This window comes from Gymnogyps californianus, chromosome 2, assembly GCF_018139145.2.
Source record: "Gymnogyps californianus isolate 813 chromosome 2, ASM1813914v2, whole genome shotgun sequence".
Classification (NCBI taxonomy): Eukaryota; Metazoa; Chordata; class Aves; order Accipitriformes; family Cathartidae; genus Gymnogyps; species Gymnogyps californianus.
This window is the reverse complement of record NC_059472.1, coordinates 154,878,604-154,892,810: the sequence shown is the minus strand read 5'-3', so window position 1 is coordinate 154,892,810 and position 14,207 is coordinate 154,878,604. Positions and strand designations below refer to the sequence as shown.

At 34.2% G+C, this 14,207-nt stretch overlaps 1 protein-coding gene across 6 annotated transcripts in view; it reads left to right on the top strand.

Moving 5' to 3' along the window:
• PFKP (phosphofructokinase, platelet) overlaps positions 1–14,207 on the top strand; it is a 47,873-nt gene that overhangs the window by 28,198 nt on the left and 5,468 nt on the right. For 2 of the 6 annotated variants that reach the window (XM_050892816.1, XM_050892817.1), the window contains exons 13-17: positions 1,328–1,474; positions 2,342–2,412; positions 2,845–2,932; positions 9,852–10,004; positions 13,772–13,936. In XM_050892816.1, the coding sequence (XP_050748773.1) occupies positions 1,328–1,474; positions 2,342–2,412; positions 2,845–2,932; positions 9,852–10,004; positions 13,772–13,936 (624 nt within the window). Of the gene's footprint in view, positions 1–1,327; positions 1,475–2,341; positions 2,413–2,844; positions 2,933–3,876; positions 4,030–9,851; positions 10,005–13,771; positions 13,937–14,207 lie in introns of all 6 variants that reach the window. The other 4 variants (XM_050892815.1, XM_050892818.1, XM_050892814.1 and 1 more) reach the window with 3 other exon arrangements.

The following is a 14,207-nucleotide window of genomic DNA, read 5'->3' as shown; positions in this document are numbered from 1 at the left end:
TATTGATGTCAGTGAAACTGTGTTGATTTATACTAGCTGACCGTTTCTTAATCAAAGATAGTGGCCTGTGATTTATCTGGAAATAAGCCTTCCATTTCAAGGAATACTTCATGTACAGAAGATCTGCATTTCATGCTTTGCAGTTAAAATTTAATCCAAAGATGCTTACTAGCATTTTACACGCAGTAGCACTCTTGCTTTGTTTACCCTTACAGTGCACATTTTTCTGTTATATTTTTCTTTTTAATGCAAGTATTGAAGTTTTTCCCTCTGGGAAAGAATCCATGATCTGAATGATATTGGATTTATCAGTATAAAATAGTAATTCCATTGAAGAAAGTGTTATTAATTTGAAAACTGTTGTGGTTTTAGAGTTGGGTCTGTTGTAACAAGACAGAAGTTTTTAATAGTATTTTGTAGCTAGGTTGTGTGATTTGTTGTTCAGTCTGTAATGCTTACATCCATTTAGATGTAGGTGTTTTATCTAGAGTACAGTTGATAACAAAGCAATATAAATGGGGACTAAATGCATAGGTATGGAATATACATTATATACCAAAATATTTATTATTTCATGTTATGTTTTAAATAGAACCTTCTCTCTTACATTGCCTGTGGTTTAAATTACAAATGTATGTTTGATATCTCAGACTTTTCCATTCGATTAGATTAGCTGCTTACCTGGGGTACTCATTAAACTTGGGGAGACACTGTATATAAGCACAGTTAGTTTGAGTTGTTAGGAAATGCTTTAAAAACTGCCATAATCTGAAAATGTATGGTATTGTGAAAGGTGCTGAGTGCTCCTGTTTACTGCTATATTGTCAGCTGCTCTAAAAACCTGGCCAGTACTTTTAAATTAAAGTTGTCGTCTGTTCTGCTTTGCATGGTGCTGATGATATACACATAACTGCCATGGTGCTAGAATCAGTTCCTACTCTTTTCTTGGCTGTTCTGGGTGTTTTTGCAAAAAAACTACTGCTTTGATAACATGAAACTGGTTGAATAACGCGGGGTATTTTATGTTTCTTGAACCTAGCTGAGCTAGAATATAGAAACCTGGATAACTTAACCTGCAAACCGAATGAAAATGTGATAAAGTCTTATTTAAAAACAAAAATTCTTTTTTTAAACTGTTTGTTTCTGTGATATTCTGCAAATGGGAAATATGTGTATGTATCTTCTAGTTAACTTTAAATTTTGGATGGTTTTAGGGGCTTTGAAATTTCCTTTCCTACATTCCAATATTTAGCAGCTATGTATGATGGACAAATTAACCATGGTGTAGAAATTAAAGTGCTTATTAAATATTATCTTTCTCTTGCAGACTAATTTTAATGTGGCAGTTTTAAATGTTGGTGCCCCTGCAGCTGGAATGAATGCTGCAGTGAGGGCTGCAGTCAGAGTTGGCATAACTGAAGGCCATAAAATGTTTGCTGTCATTGATGGATTTGAAGGTTTTGCTAGAGGGAAGGTCAGTATTACATGTGTGCCTTACATAGTAGTATGTACCCCATCCCACACCACCACCTTTGTTTATGTTCTTAGAAGGTATGTTCTGTCATAACTGTTGTGGGAACTGATTCTGTAAGTTCTTTTATTTCATAAAGATATATAAAACCCAAATTGTAACTGTATTTCTCAACTATTCGGGTCTATATATTCGTTTATCTTAAGTATTGCTAATCACATGCTGCACAGCTACAAAGTTAGTTCAGATGAATCCTACCTTCAAATTTTGGTCAATGTTTAGCATATGGTAGGTTTTCCACAGAATAACAGAAGAATCACTGATTCTGTGCGATGAGTTGTTGCATCTGTGTTCCTTTGCTATAAGAAACTTTGCAGTGGTGCTTGTTGAGGGAGGAAGCTTTTCCTCAGGTGAGTTAGATTCTTCTGTTCCCCTGTTTTAAATGTTAAGCATCAGCTGGTATACTGAGGAGAAACCAGATACAAGACTTATGATTTCTACACCTAGCTGGAGCCCTAGGTCCCAAAACTGACTTCAAAGTCCTCATTTTAGATTTTTGTGTTTCACATTCAGTAGGAGAGGATGTGAAAATAGGATCATGATATGAAACAAGGAGACAGGATTCATCATGGTCTGGAGGAAGAAGGAACAAATAGACAGCATGGAAAGGGATTGTTAAGAATTTAAGAGAAATTAAGTTAACCTCTTGATGCTGTTTTCTTTCTTTGCCAAGTTCATTTTTGGTGCTGTCTGAGCCCAACAACTTGTTCCAACAGCTTTACATTAAGTCATACCTGGTGTTTGCTGTGTGTCAAGAGAAGTAATTGGATAATGACTTAACAGAATCTCCTTTTTTACTTTTATTCAAAGATAAAGGAGATCAGCTGGGGAGATGTTGGAGGCTGGACTGGTCAAGGAGGATCAATTCTTGGTACAAAACGGTAACATCAATATTTTGCCAATTGATATGATGAATTCTAGTATTCTATATAACCAGTGTATGATTCCATGCTCTTTTCCTTCCACAGACTGTTTTAAGTCCTCAATTTTTTTCTTTTAAATCATTACGTTCCAACTTGGGTATCTTTATAGTACTGTACCAGCTCTGAAGAGAGAATGAAAATGGGAGTTGGGACCTCAACTTAAAAATTTTCTGGGGTCCTTACACTTAAAAGGATTGCAAACCTGTAGTTTCTTTACTGTTGACATGATTCTTTACTTGTTGTCAGGAAGAATTATTTGTATGGACAAATATGTAAAATGGAAAATATTGCATTACCTGCTCAGTTTACTGTTTCAGCTTAGTAATTAGTCCTTATTGCTGCAGAGTCTGTAAATTGTTTTTATTTTTCTTTTGGTTTAATAATTTTTAGTACTCTTCCTGCAAAATTTTTGGAGAAGATTGCTGACCAGATGCGCACTAACAACATTAACGCCCTTATGGTTATTGGTGGATTTGAGGTACACTGAAATGTCTAATTATGTTAGAGTAGAATTCCTAACAAAATGAATAGACCATTTTAATTTTTACCCAATCTTCGTGTAAAGTGCATTTGGTTATAACTATATTTGATATACTACACAAATAGTGTTTAGGATCAGAAGTATTGTCAATCACTGATTCTGTGGAAAGCTGACATTCAAGACAGTGACTAGTAACTGCAAAACAGGATGTGCTAAATGGATAAATAAGGTGAGATAGCATGATAGTATTTTTGTATTAAAAAAAATAATTAATGACTTCAGTAGTGCAAGTTCCAGTCTATACTGTATCAATACCTAGAACATACTTCTAGAAGTTCTTGGCCTTTAGTAGTAATTGCACTGTGGTTCCTTATTTAAGCCACTCTTTCTCACATAGTGCATTGCAAAATCTGTAATTGATCTAGAGAAGTATTTTCTTTTTTTTCCCGTATTTAATGTTCATTTCATTTTACCAAAATAATAAATTTTTGAAATCTTGATTCAGGAAAGTATTTTGCCAGCTCTTCCCAGAGAAGAATGTGCTTATTGCTTCTTGATAAGGAATGAATGATCCATTTTTTCCAACCTGTTAGGCATGGCCCTAATTCAGGTATATTAAGATTTTAAATGAGGAGTAACAGTATCTGAAGATTGGAGAACTAGTTTGCAGTATGTTTGCATTGTACAAAGCACTTTGTCTAAATTATATATTCCCTTGAAAATTAATGTTCTATTTATTGTTTGTCTTCAAATGTGTACCTGTTTTTAATGCTTTCTTTTTTGTGTGTATGTGTGAGATTTTAGTGGTTCCTTAATGCTTTGACTTGCTGAAGTGTACTGTGGTAGAAATGGCTCCCCCTGTGGCCCTTTCAATTTTATCACTCCAACTTTGCCCTTATTTTATTCATCCTAATTTTTCACCCAATGCCTGTGCCCAACAGGCGTACCTCGGACTTCTGGAATTGTCAGCTGCCCGAGAGAAATATGACGAGTTCTGTGTTCCAATGGTTATGGTTCCTGCAACTGTATCCAACAATGTACCGGGTTCAGATTTCAGCATTGGTGCAGATACTGCTCTGAACACTATAACTGATGTAAGTCTATTCTGGTGTGTGCGCTTACTAACAAAGCAGTTCTGGTTGAAACTGACTAAATTGGCTAGAACTGGATATTTTTATAGACCAGAACTTTGGAAATGTAATCTGGAAAATGATACAGTTACTTGATATAGCCACATTCATGATACCTATTTTAAAAAAGAGAAGGTTTAGGATCCCAAATGCTTTTATTAGGTTTCCTCTGAAACTACAATGACCTGTAAATTTGTAAACTACAAAATAAGATGTCATATGTATTGTATATGGAAGAAAGAAACCTAAAGCTAAGACCTGATGATCGTTTGATGCACTGTAGAGGAAAACAATCCCCAGTATATGCAGAGTATCAGTATACCTAGCTGTAACAAACACTGAGTGAATGTTGTTCTGTTCAGGAGATCCTTATTTATGTAACATCTTTATTCCTCTAATAGAGAATGTAAGATCCATATTTCTCTAATAACAGGAATTACATGTATTTTACTAATAACAGATTTAACAAAGAGTTGAAACATATTATGAAGTATTTTTTAAAAAATCAAGTCCAGTAATATGATATAAATTAAAAATGGATTGATTAATACTAAACTCAGTTGAACAGAAAGCATTGTCGAACACCATACAAATTAAATTCAGGCATGCACATTTACAGTTCATCTGAATCACTTAAGAAGCATTAATCCATCACACCTCTGCTGAGAAGAGCAATTCTGTTTCTATATATTCTGATATAATTTTGTCTGTGAAACAATAGCAGTAATATTACACTTCCTTCAATTTTTTTCTTTTCAGCATAATCTACAGACACGTGTTGCAAATACACCTGCAGAGTGTCCATAGCTTGTTTAAAACACAGCAAAGACTTAATAAAGCGTTTGTCTTCAAAATTGAATGTACGCTTTCACTTATAAAGAAGAAACAGAATTATTTCATAACTTAATGAACTACAATGAATTAACATATTATATTACAAGTTCCACTTTCTGATTTTTGTCTCCAGCCATGTTGGAGCCAGAATGTAGACTTTTTCACTGATTGTACATATTGAGCTACATTTTAAAAAGTGAAAAATAACGAGCACAGTGCTCATGTAAAGTAGGAAAAGAATTTCAAGTTGCTTTTGGACATTTAATGATTTAATGTCAGTTCTTCTATCACTTAAATGTATTTGGAGATTTTAATCATGATATTATTTTCAGAAATTTGAAGGATTCCTCAAATGCTATCAACTTCAAAAGCACTAACATAATTTTCACCTGTTCTGTTTTTGTTTGTTTTTTTTTTTTACCATGCCAACATAAATATTTTTATCTTCAGCAAAATAAACCCTTCAGTTAGGAAATTTCAGTTTCCTTAACTATTGCCTTGAACAAGACTGTAAGCTAACTAAAATTTATCTTGAATGTATTCTTTATAGACAACTTAGGTTATAAATGTTGATGTTGTTTCCAGTTCTGGTAAATAAAAATATCTCTCCAAAATGATTGATCACAAATTAAGGTGAGTAAAATGATTGTGCATAACACCTACTTTTCTTCTTTTCTTTTCTTCATAAGCTTTGTTTACCTAACTGACTTCTTTTTATAGGTTATTTCATATAGAGGGGATATATCATAGTCAGTCAGTCTCTCTCCTTGTTGCTGTGTTTTGCTTTATATTTAGGTTTCTAGATATCATTCGCCTTCATTAGATAATAAAATGTCAGTATCTCCATATTTTCAATGCAGTAGTTGAAAACTTCTCAAAATGAGATTTTTTTACTAATAGCTTCCATCTTGTTTTTGCATCTTATTTTGCCTAGATTTTTCTCTGAAATAAATATGAAAGGTAATGGCTTTGCAAGATTTAGATTCAATCTAATGGAAAATTAAATTTTGTTCTTTTTTTTGGGGAAGGAGCAGACTTTTGTGTTGGGGAAACATTTCTGCTTGGTATCTTCAGTTTTCTGCTCTGATGATTTGAACATGATTAACTAAAACTGATAATGAAAAATGTATCCTTTCATTCCTGTGTCATATGTTCAGATCAGGTTCAATAGTGATGATGCCCCCATTAAATGTGACCAATAGGCTCAATACAAGTCACACAATTGACTCTGGTAAATGGAAGTAGCAGATGGACATGAATGTCCATTATAGCTAATTTATAGCATTTTTATTCCTATTGCTACTATTAGGTCAATAAATGCATCATAGTTTTCAGTGCTCTCAGATTAGTACCTCTTATGAACACCAAAATGTCATCACACTTAGTTTTTCTGTGGTACTGTTCTTACTTCCATGTTCTTGACAACTTTTAGTAAGGTAAGTACATTTCTGCTGGGTAATGAGGCCTTGTTAGTGTTTGGCATTACTTGACACTCGTCAATGTTAGGTGGTTTGAAACTTGTCAAGGCATGTAAATGGTACCTTGAGACATTTGCACATAAAATGTGTTAAGATGCTGCATTTAAAAAGAAAACCAATAAAAACCAGACCAACAGATACGTTACTTCTGAATGAGAGATTAGGCAAAAGTGTGCTTTTCCCTGAGTCATATATAGTGGATGGTACATTTCTCAATAACTAGAATTTAGATTCTATAACAGATTCTGTGACTCTCTTGAAATGGTCCATTTTTTCCATTTTGGTTTTAAAATGTAGGCTTGTAATCAGTTGAATAGTAGAATTTGGTTTGTCTTTTGACTAGTGTTTTAAATTTATGATATGCTGTATTTTTCACTTTGGTTTTCAGAATATTAGAACAATTGTCAATGAAAACTCCAATATAAAATACCTGGGGAAAGCTGGATGTTTCTGTACCTGAAAAGGGTATGCTTAAGGCTTGTATATCTAGATATACAAAATAAATTGTTCAGGATTGCAGGATAAGAACAGGAACTTTGAGTTTTCTGTGAAAAGAAGCATCAGTTAAATAACTACCATAATAAAAATACCTATATTCTCAACTTCATGTTGCTAATCCAGTGAAATAAATAGAATATTTTTTCAGATAGCAGACCTCTGGAATGTGACAACAAAGAAGTGTTACGGTTTTTTCCTACATAACCATGAAGGATAGAAATTTCTTTTTAAATGAAAGTTGGATTACTTAATATTGATCAAAAAGAGGCGTTAGCAATACATTTTGCAGGTGGAACTAAAAAGCAGAAACCTACTCAAATTAAGCAGAATTAAAAAGTTAGACTCTTTCAGCTACAGAACATGGAAAGAGAGTAGAAAGGATGAAAATTTAATTTGAAAACGAAGCCTACTGATGGGCTAGAGGAAACTGATGGAAAGAGGAATAAACCAGAACAAGGTATGGAGGAATATTAATTTGATTTAGGAGATGTAGAAGTAAATGGGGAAATTAAAAGAAAAAGGTGTCAGCTAGAGATGGGGAAAAATAGAATCTGAAAAAGGAAGAGGCTAAAACTTGCTAATGTGTTTCTTTGACAATCGGCCATTTCCTTTCATCAAAGGGAAGGGGGTACAGGTTGATCGATTGGTTTTGTGAGAAAAAGAATAGCAAACAGCCACTGAGGAGTGAAGAAAGCTACAGTTAGATTGCCTTAATGCAGTCTCCATGCATTTACCTTGAAAAACACGGACTCCTGTGCCCTCCCAGTGCTGGTACTAGTATATATGGCTCCACATGAATCTGAACTAGGACGCTGAAAATTAGCCTGGCCAAGCTAGCTAACCAATTAAATTTTCATCCACTTCAGTCCTAGCAACAGCTGGATGTGGAGCTAGGGCAGTAAATCCAGCCCTTTCAATGGCCATTTGCATTTAGACCAACATAAAGTTAACAAACCACAGTCTTTGCTTGACTGTGTGTATTTTTATAAAGCATCCTTGATTATGGCAATACTCTTTAATAACACAGATACAATAAAAGGGTGTGAAATGATTAAACCATTTTATTGACATAGTACAGTATCCCTCTATGATCTTACTGTAGTACTTATTTAAAAAAAATAGTTGTAAAGCAATTATTAAAACTACTGATCACTTGTTTACCCTTTATAATTAAGTGACCCTTTATTGAAAGCATTTTCATATTTTGCTGCAGTGATGCAAAGATGTTGCATATAATCATCTAATGCTCATGCTTGGTGAAGGTACAGTCTTTGGATATGTTTGCTGAAATCACTTGCATCAAATACAATGGCAATATTTAATGCAAGTAAAACATATCTTCACTGCATCTTAACATACCATAAATGCAGACTAACCGGTTGTGTTAGTTATTGCTCTAAATCTCCCTTCAACTTGGTTTCCCAAAAGTCTCAATATAAAACTTTTTAGAGAAACTCATGTTTTGCAGATCTCCATGAAGCCATGTGGTTTTACTAAATCACTGTGACTCAGTGTACGTCTTCATTTTTTTAGTAGAAATAAAAATTCAAAGCAGCCTGACTGAGCTGAGTTGGGCTAGGCAATTACTGAAATTTTCTCAGTGAATTCTCATCCACTCAAAAAAAAAAAAAAATCCATTTGTTGCTCTTCTGGCTATACTGCTTCTCAGAGCTACAGGTCTGAAAGTGCAGTCTTTCAGGCTGTGTTTCAGACTTAAACTGGAAATGCATCCTAGCACTGAGCTTAATTGAAAGTTGCACTTATAAAATACATGAGTAGAGACAGACTTTATAAAGTCAGTTTGTACTTACACACCTACCGCCATATGTCCTGTCCTCTCACTGAACAGGATCGGCTCTATCTAGGACAAAAACCTAGAGAGCAGAACTCTCACAGGTGAAACTTTCCCCATCATTTTCTCCTAAGTTATTGCTTAAATCAGTCATTGTATAGATATTTGTGGAGATAGCTTGATAGCTATCTAATTTTGATCTGCAATAGTTTGCTTCTCTGAACTGATTTGAGAAATTGAAAAGATGAGACTTCTGTGAACATCAGTCCTTTCTGGGAGAAAGAAATTAAGAAGAATGTAACGTACTATGTAATCAGGCTTTCTTGTGGAGAGTCATTACATAGACAGTTTGAAAAATTGCCACACATTGAGAGGTGCTGATTAGTTTAGATTAGAAAATTGGAATAATGTAACTAAAAAAATATGTTTACTGACTTAAGACAGCTGCAAAATCTTAACCTTTAAGTATTATTTTGACATCTATTAGGAACACCTAATCCTTTTCACATGATGATTTATTTTGTAGTGTTTGGAATCTTCCCAAGGACCTACAGCTGCTTTTCAAAGAATCCTTGAACTATACTTGCAAACTTTAACTCATCTATGCGCCCATGTTCCTGGATTTTTCTGGGCCTATGTCCAGTCTATGTGCATAGAGGCAGATGTGTGATGTTGATAGAATCTTGGAAGGCATAGGCAAAACTCTTTTCCTTTTTCTTGGTGGAAATAGATGTGTGTCTTGACTTTATAGGATAACATAGTTTTTAAAAAAGCAGCTTTCTTTAAGCATTTCCTTCAAGTTGTAGGTGTTTCACTAGTTAACTTTCTAAACTCCTTAACACGTATCAATCTTTGTTCTTTAAGTGGTTTCTTGTGGAATGATTTCCAGTCTACCTTTATGCTGTCTTTTTCTGCCCAACTGCTTCAGACCTCTATGCTATGCACACTTCATGTTCAGTCTGTATTAACTTGCACTAATCTTCTGCATTTCTTCAAAGAGCATTGTGCCAATGCAACCCCAGTGCACTGTTGTGGTATGTACAGGATATTCCCCCCAAATAATCTCACCAATTGTATTTATTTGGGCCAATGGACAGCCAAATTTACCACCACATGCAAGGAGTCATTAGCAGAGCAATCCAAAGACAAGGAATGTATCACTCATACTTGTACCGCTGCTTCAGGCCTATGAAAGTTGTCTGCAGCTACACGAGGCACGTTCCCGCTTTGAGGAGTTTTGCGTACCTGTCTGTGTGTTGCCTGCTACTATTAGCAACAATGTGCCAGGCACAGACTTTAGCATTGGTGCTGACACTGCCTTGAATGCTATTGTGGAGGTAAGACTGCATATCTTTTAACAGTTAAGATGATAAAATGCGTAAGATGAGGATACCTAAACACCTTGAAATATCTGGTTTTCTAAAATAATTCAGTTACTGTATTTTTTTTATGGTTTATAGTTAAGAAGTTTTCCAAGACTGATTAAAGATTAACCTTATAAAAATTAATTATGTTGTATGTTTAACTTTTGGGGACTCTGTTTTTGTTATCCAAGACTCCTGCATTAGTGCTTAGGGCATTTGTTTTTACTGAGAATAAAATATTTTGCTTGCTTTGATTTTGTTTTTTCTTATGTAGCTCCTCAGCATTACTTAGGTGAAAGAAGAAAGCAGATGTTTTATAAATAAATGCCACATTTATTGCATGGGCTAATGACTGAGCTCAGTGCAGTAGAGCATTTTAAGTACATGGCTAACATTAAACACATGAATAATCCCATAGACTGCATTAGGCTTAACATACATTAAGTGCATATAAATTCATGCATAGTATAAGCAGTTAAGTCTGTCACTGATGCTAACTAAACAGTGTGAGGCCAGAACTTGCTATGAATGAGTTTTCCATTTCAGTCAGAACAATCCATTTCCTAGTTTTAGTGTGCCATAGCTTTTCCCTTGGGTACACCTGCTGTATGAACTCTTTAAGTTCTTTACTATCCTATTGAGTCTGCTGGAGCCACAGCAAAGGGAACTGAGTTGAGGTCTAATGCAAACAAATGAGTAAACCTCTGAACAGCTCGGGGTTTTATCAAACCCCTCATTATCAATCCATATAACTAATTATGAAGTAATTGGCCAAGAAAGTCAGAATAGAGATCCAGGGGTTTGAGAAATGCAGGTTTGTTTTCCTGCTCTGATACAGTGTTATTTATTTATAGAGTGAAAAAGCTCTAGTAGATTATTGAAAGAGCTGTGTCAGAATGCATTATGGCCTGGTCTTTGGGAGATGCAATACAGCATCCCTGGGGTAAAGATGACCTAAGATGTAATGTGGGTAAATTGTAGCAATACATTTATAGCAGGACACAGGTACTTTTACCACTCCGTGAGCTGCTTCCCCCTTATCTACTCCTAGAAGTATTAGGCTAAGTCTGCTAAATATGACTGATATCACTTCTAATAGTGATGCACCTGTAAAAGTGAAAACATGAAAACACAATGGGGAAAAAAAAGATTGCATATATTGCTGCTTCCTCTTATTTCACTGTTTTTATTATTAATTGCAATTTGTACAGCTTTCAGTAATGCTCTCAGTAAAAAAATAAAAATGGTTGAATCTACTGAATTTCATTATGGTTAGAATGTTTATGCTAAGAATAGAACACTGATTTGATGAAGTTTTGAGTATCAGATTTTTTGTGAAGCTGGCTCAGTTCATATGAAAGCTCAACTAGCAATGGAATTCCAAAGAGTACTCCAGAAAGAGTCACCATGCCTTCCTGTTTAAAACTTCTGAAACCTGCAACAGGCGTCTGAGCTTTGGCCTTTCCAGCCTATGGAGTAGAATGTGAATTAATGGTTCTTTAAAATCCAGCTGTGCCATTTTTGTATTTGGGTATTTCTGTCACAGTCATTCTGAGAGAACAAGAATAGTAGAAAGTTTCTACTATGTCTCTTGTATAGTCAAGGATAGAAATCCTTCTAAATAAATCTAAAGGAGGTAATCCCAAAAGCAACTAATGATTTACAACCTTGCTTAGAGCTTCTCAAAAGGCAGAAAATTTCATTCTACTACGAGCAGCTGGAAAACTTTTTTAGAAAGCGTGGAGTTTACAAATGTTTTAGGTCTCTCAAAATGAAGGAAATCCTTGCATGTGTATTTATTTCTTCAGTGTCTAAAGCCACATTTTTTTTATAACATAAGCTAAACACATAGTATCCATCCAGTTCCAGGCAGCTTTTTTAAAATGAGTTAAAATTGCTTCAGTGCTGCACCTGCCACTATTAAAAGTCATGGGGATTTTTATAAATTTGTTAGTTTTCCATATGCCAGAAGCCAGTATTCTGCAAAAATTCTTCTGAAACCACATCTGGAAGGGGAAAGTAAAGTGCTTGAGGACATTGTAAAATCCAAGGCAGGTAAAAGAAATTGTCATTTTGAAAAACTGATTGAAGTTCAACATAGGCGTTTGACGTAGTGTGTTATGGAGGTACTTTCTGCTTAGGATAACAGAATGTCCATCCATATTCTGAATAATTCATGTGAATTCTGTGCTTGTCTGTGCATATGTGTGTGTATGTATACACATAACATGCACATATGCCAATATATAAATAAAATATGTATAAATGAAATTACATGTATCTTTTGGTAGCTGGACCTAAACACAGGCATACACTGGTTTTAGTCCTTCAATGCATTAAACCTTATTATGTTAGAAGTTCTAGGTTTTTATTATTTTAAGTTTTCTTATGTATCAATTCATTATTTGTTCTGTGGTCTGTTAGGTATATTTTTAAAGACCGTACTGCTCACAATCTTAATTTCAGCTTGAAGTATTATTTTCGGTTAGCTGAATGAAGGTTCTGGCTGTAAATATCTGTGAAACAGAAATACTTAAAATATTACAGCATCTGCAGTTACTCATTCAGATAATCAGTAAGGCATGGGGATTTTTTAATGTTATCATAATTCATGTTTCAGGATGATGAACTTCACAGGTACTTTTATTTCTCGTTTTTACTTAACAGAACTGGTGTAGGGACAGCATGTCAGTTTCACAGAATTATTCTTGTCACCAAGTGTGGTATAACCTTATTTACTTTTAAGACGAAGAAGGAAATACTATCTTTTTATTTCTCTTATTTGCTTTCTGAAAGGAAGATACATTATCTGATGACTTTAAAATAACTTTGAATGGTAGAAAAATTAATTCCAGGAAGTGAGTTTGTCAAATAGCTTTCTGAGTATTATTAAAACCTGGAGATGCGTAGTAACCTAGTTCCTAGGATTCTAAGTTTTCCTAAGTTTCCTAGGTCCTACCACACTGGAGATTTTCTCTGTTATTTTCTAAGTCTCTTAGGCAGCTCTAATAAATATTGGTGTTAATAGGTGGCATGTAAACAAAAGATCTGTTTGTAGAGAACATTCCTTATGCTGGTCAGAGTAAGATGCAAGTGGAGATTGGAGTCTTTTTATTTTAAGTATGTATCTATTAATAAAAATCCAAAAACGTTAAAAAAAAATGTTCCAGTAGTGCTTGAAAGAATGATATTTATGTGGATATCATTACTGGAAAGTAAACAACAGGGCAATACATGCTCAGGACTTAAGTTTAAGAAATTGTAACTGTTAAGTATGGTTGGGAATGCAGTGAATTTTAAAATCGATACTAAGAAGAGATAAACTCTTCCTTAATGAATAGAGTTAAAGCAAAGAAGAGAAACTTACTCATACCGGAATTTATTAAAAAGCTCCATTATATCTATTTGTATCTCCGTTAGAAAACTATCACAACTTTTAATTCCATGCACAAACCAAAATTAATTCTTGTTTTAGTATTTGCAGGAAGTGAATAAATAAGAGTTGATAGTAGCAAAACATTTTATTTTGGCTGTAGTGTTCAATGTATGCTTTATAAGAATTACTTTTTTTGGTAATCATTATATTTAAATGGGTTATGCTATTTTGGAATTTTTAAAGATGTATTTTTTATAAATTCTTTAATTCTTTTACCAGTAAGTGACGTAAAGTTGCATGACATATAAAAACATAAAAATTCAGACTTTTTTATTTAAACTTACAATATCTTGTCTTTGATTAGACGTGTGATCGCATCAAACAGTCAGCCAGTGGTACCAAGCGTCGTGTATTCATCATTGAGACCATGGGTGGTTATTGTGGTTACCTGGCTAATATGGGGGCCCTTGCAGCAGGAGCTGATGCTGCTTATATCTTTGAAGAACAGTTTGATATTCGAGAGCTCCAGGTATACAGCATTAGAAATGTTTTCCTCATTTTTAAGTAGATCCTAAAATTGTTGTACATATATAGCATAATGTGTATATTTGAAGTAGATGGCTCATGTAACGAAAAAAATATGTTTAGATTGTATCTAAAAGCTGCGCTTGTCAGTAGCACTTTGATATAATGCCAGTTCTTATGCCATATTATATAAAGGAACATATACCCAGTTATTCTTGGCATCAGGTTCAGTTAAGTGACAAAATTATTGTATTAGCCATTAAACACTACTAGAT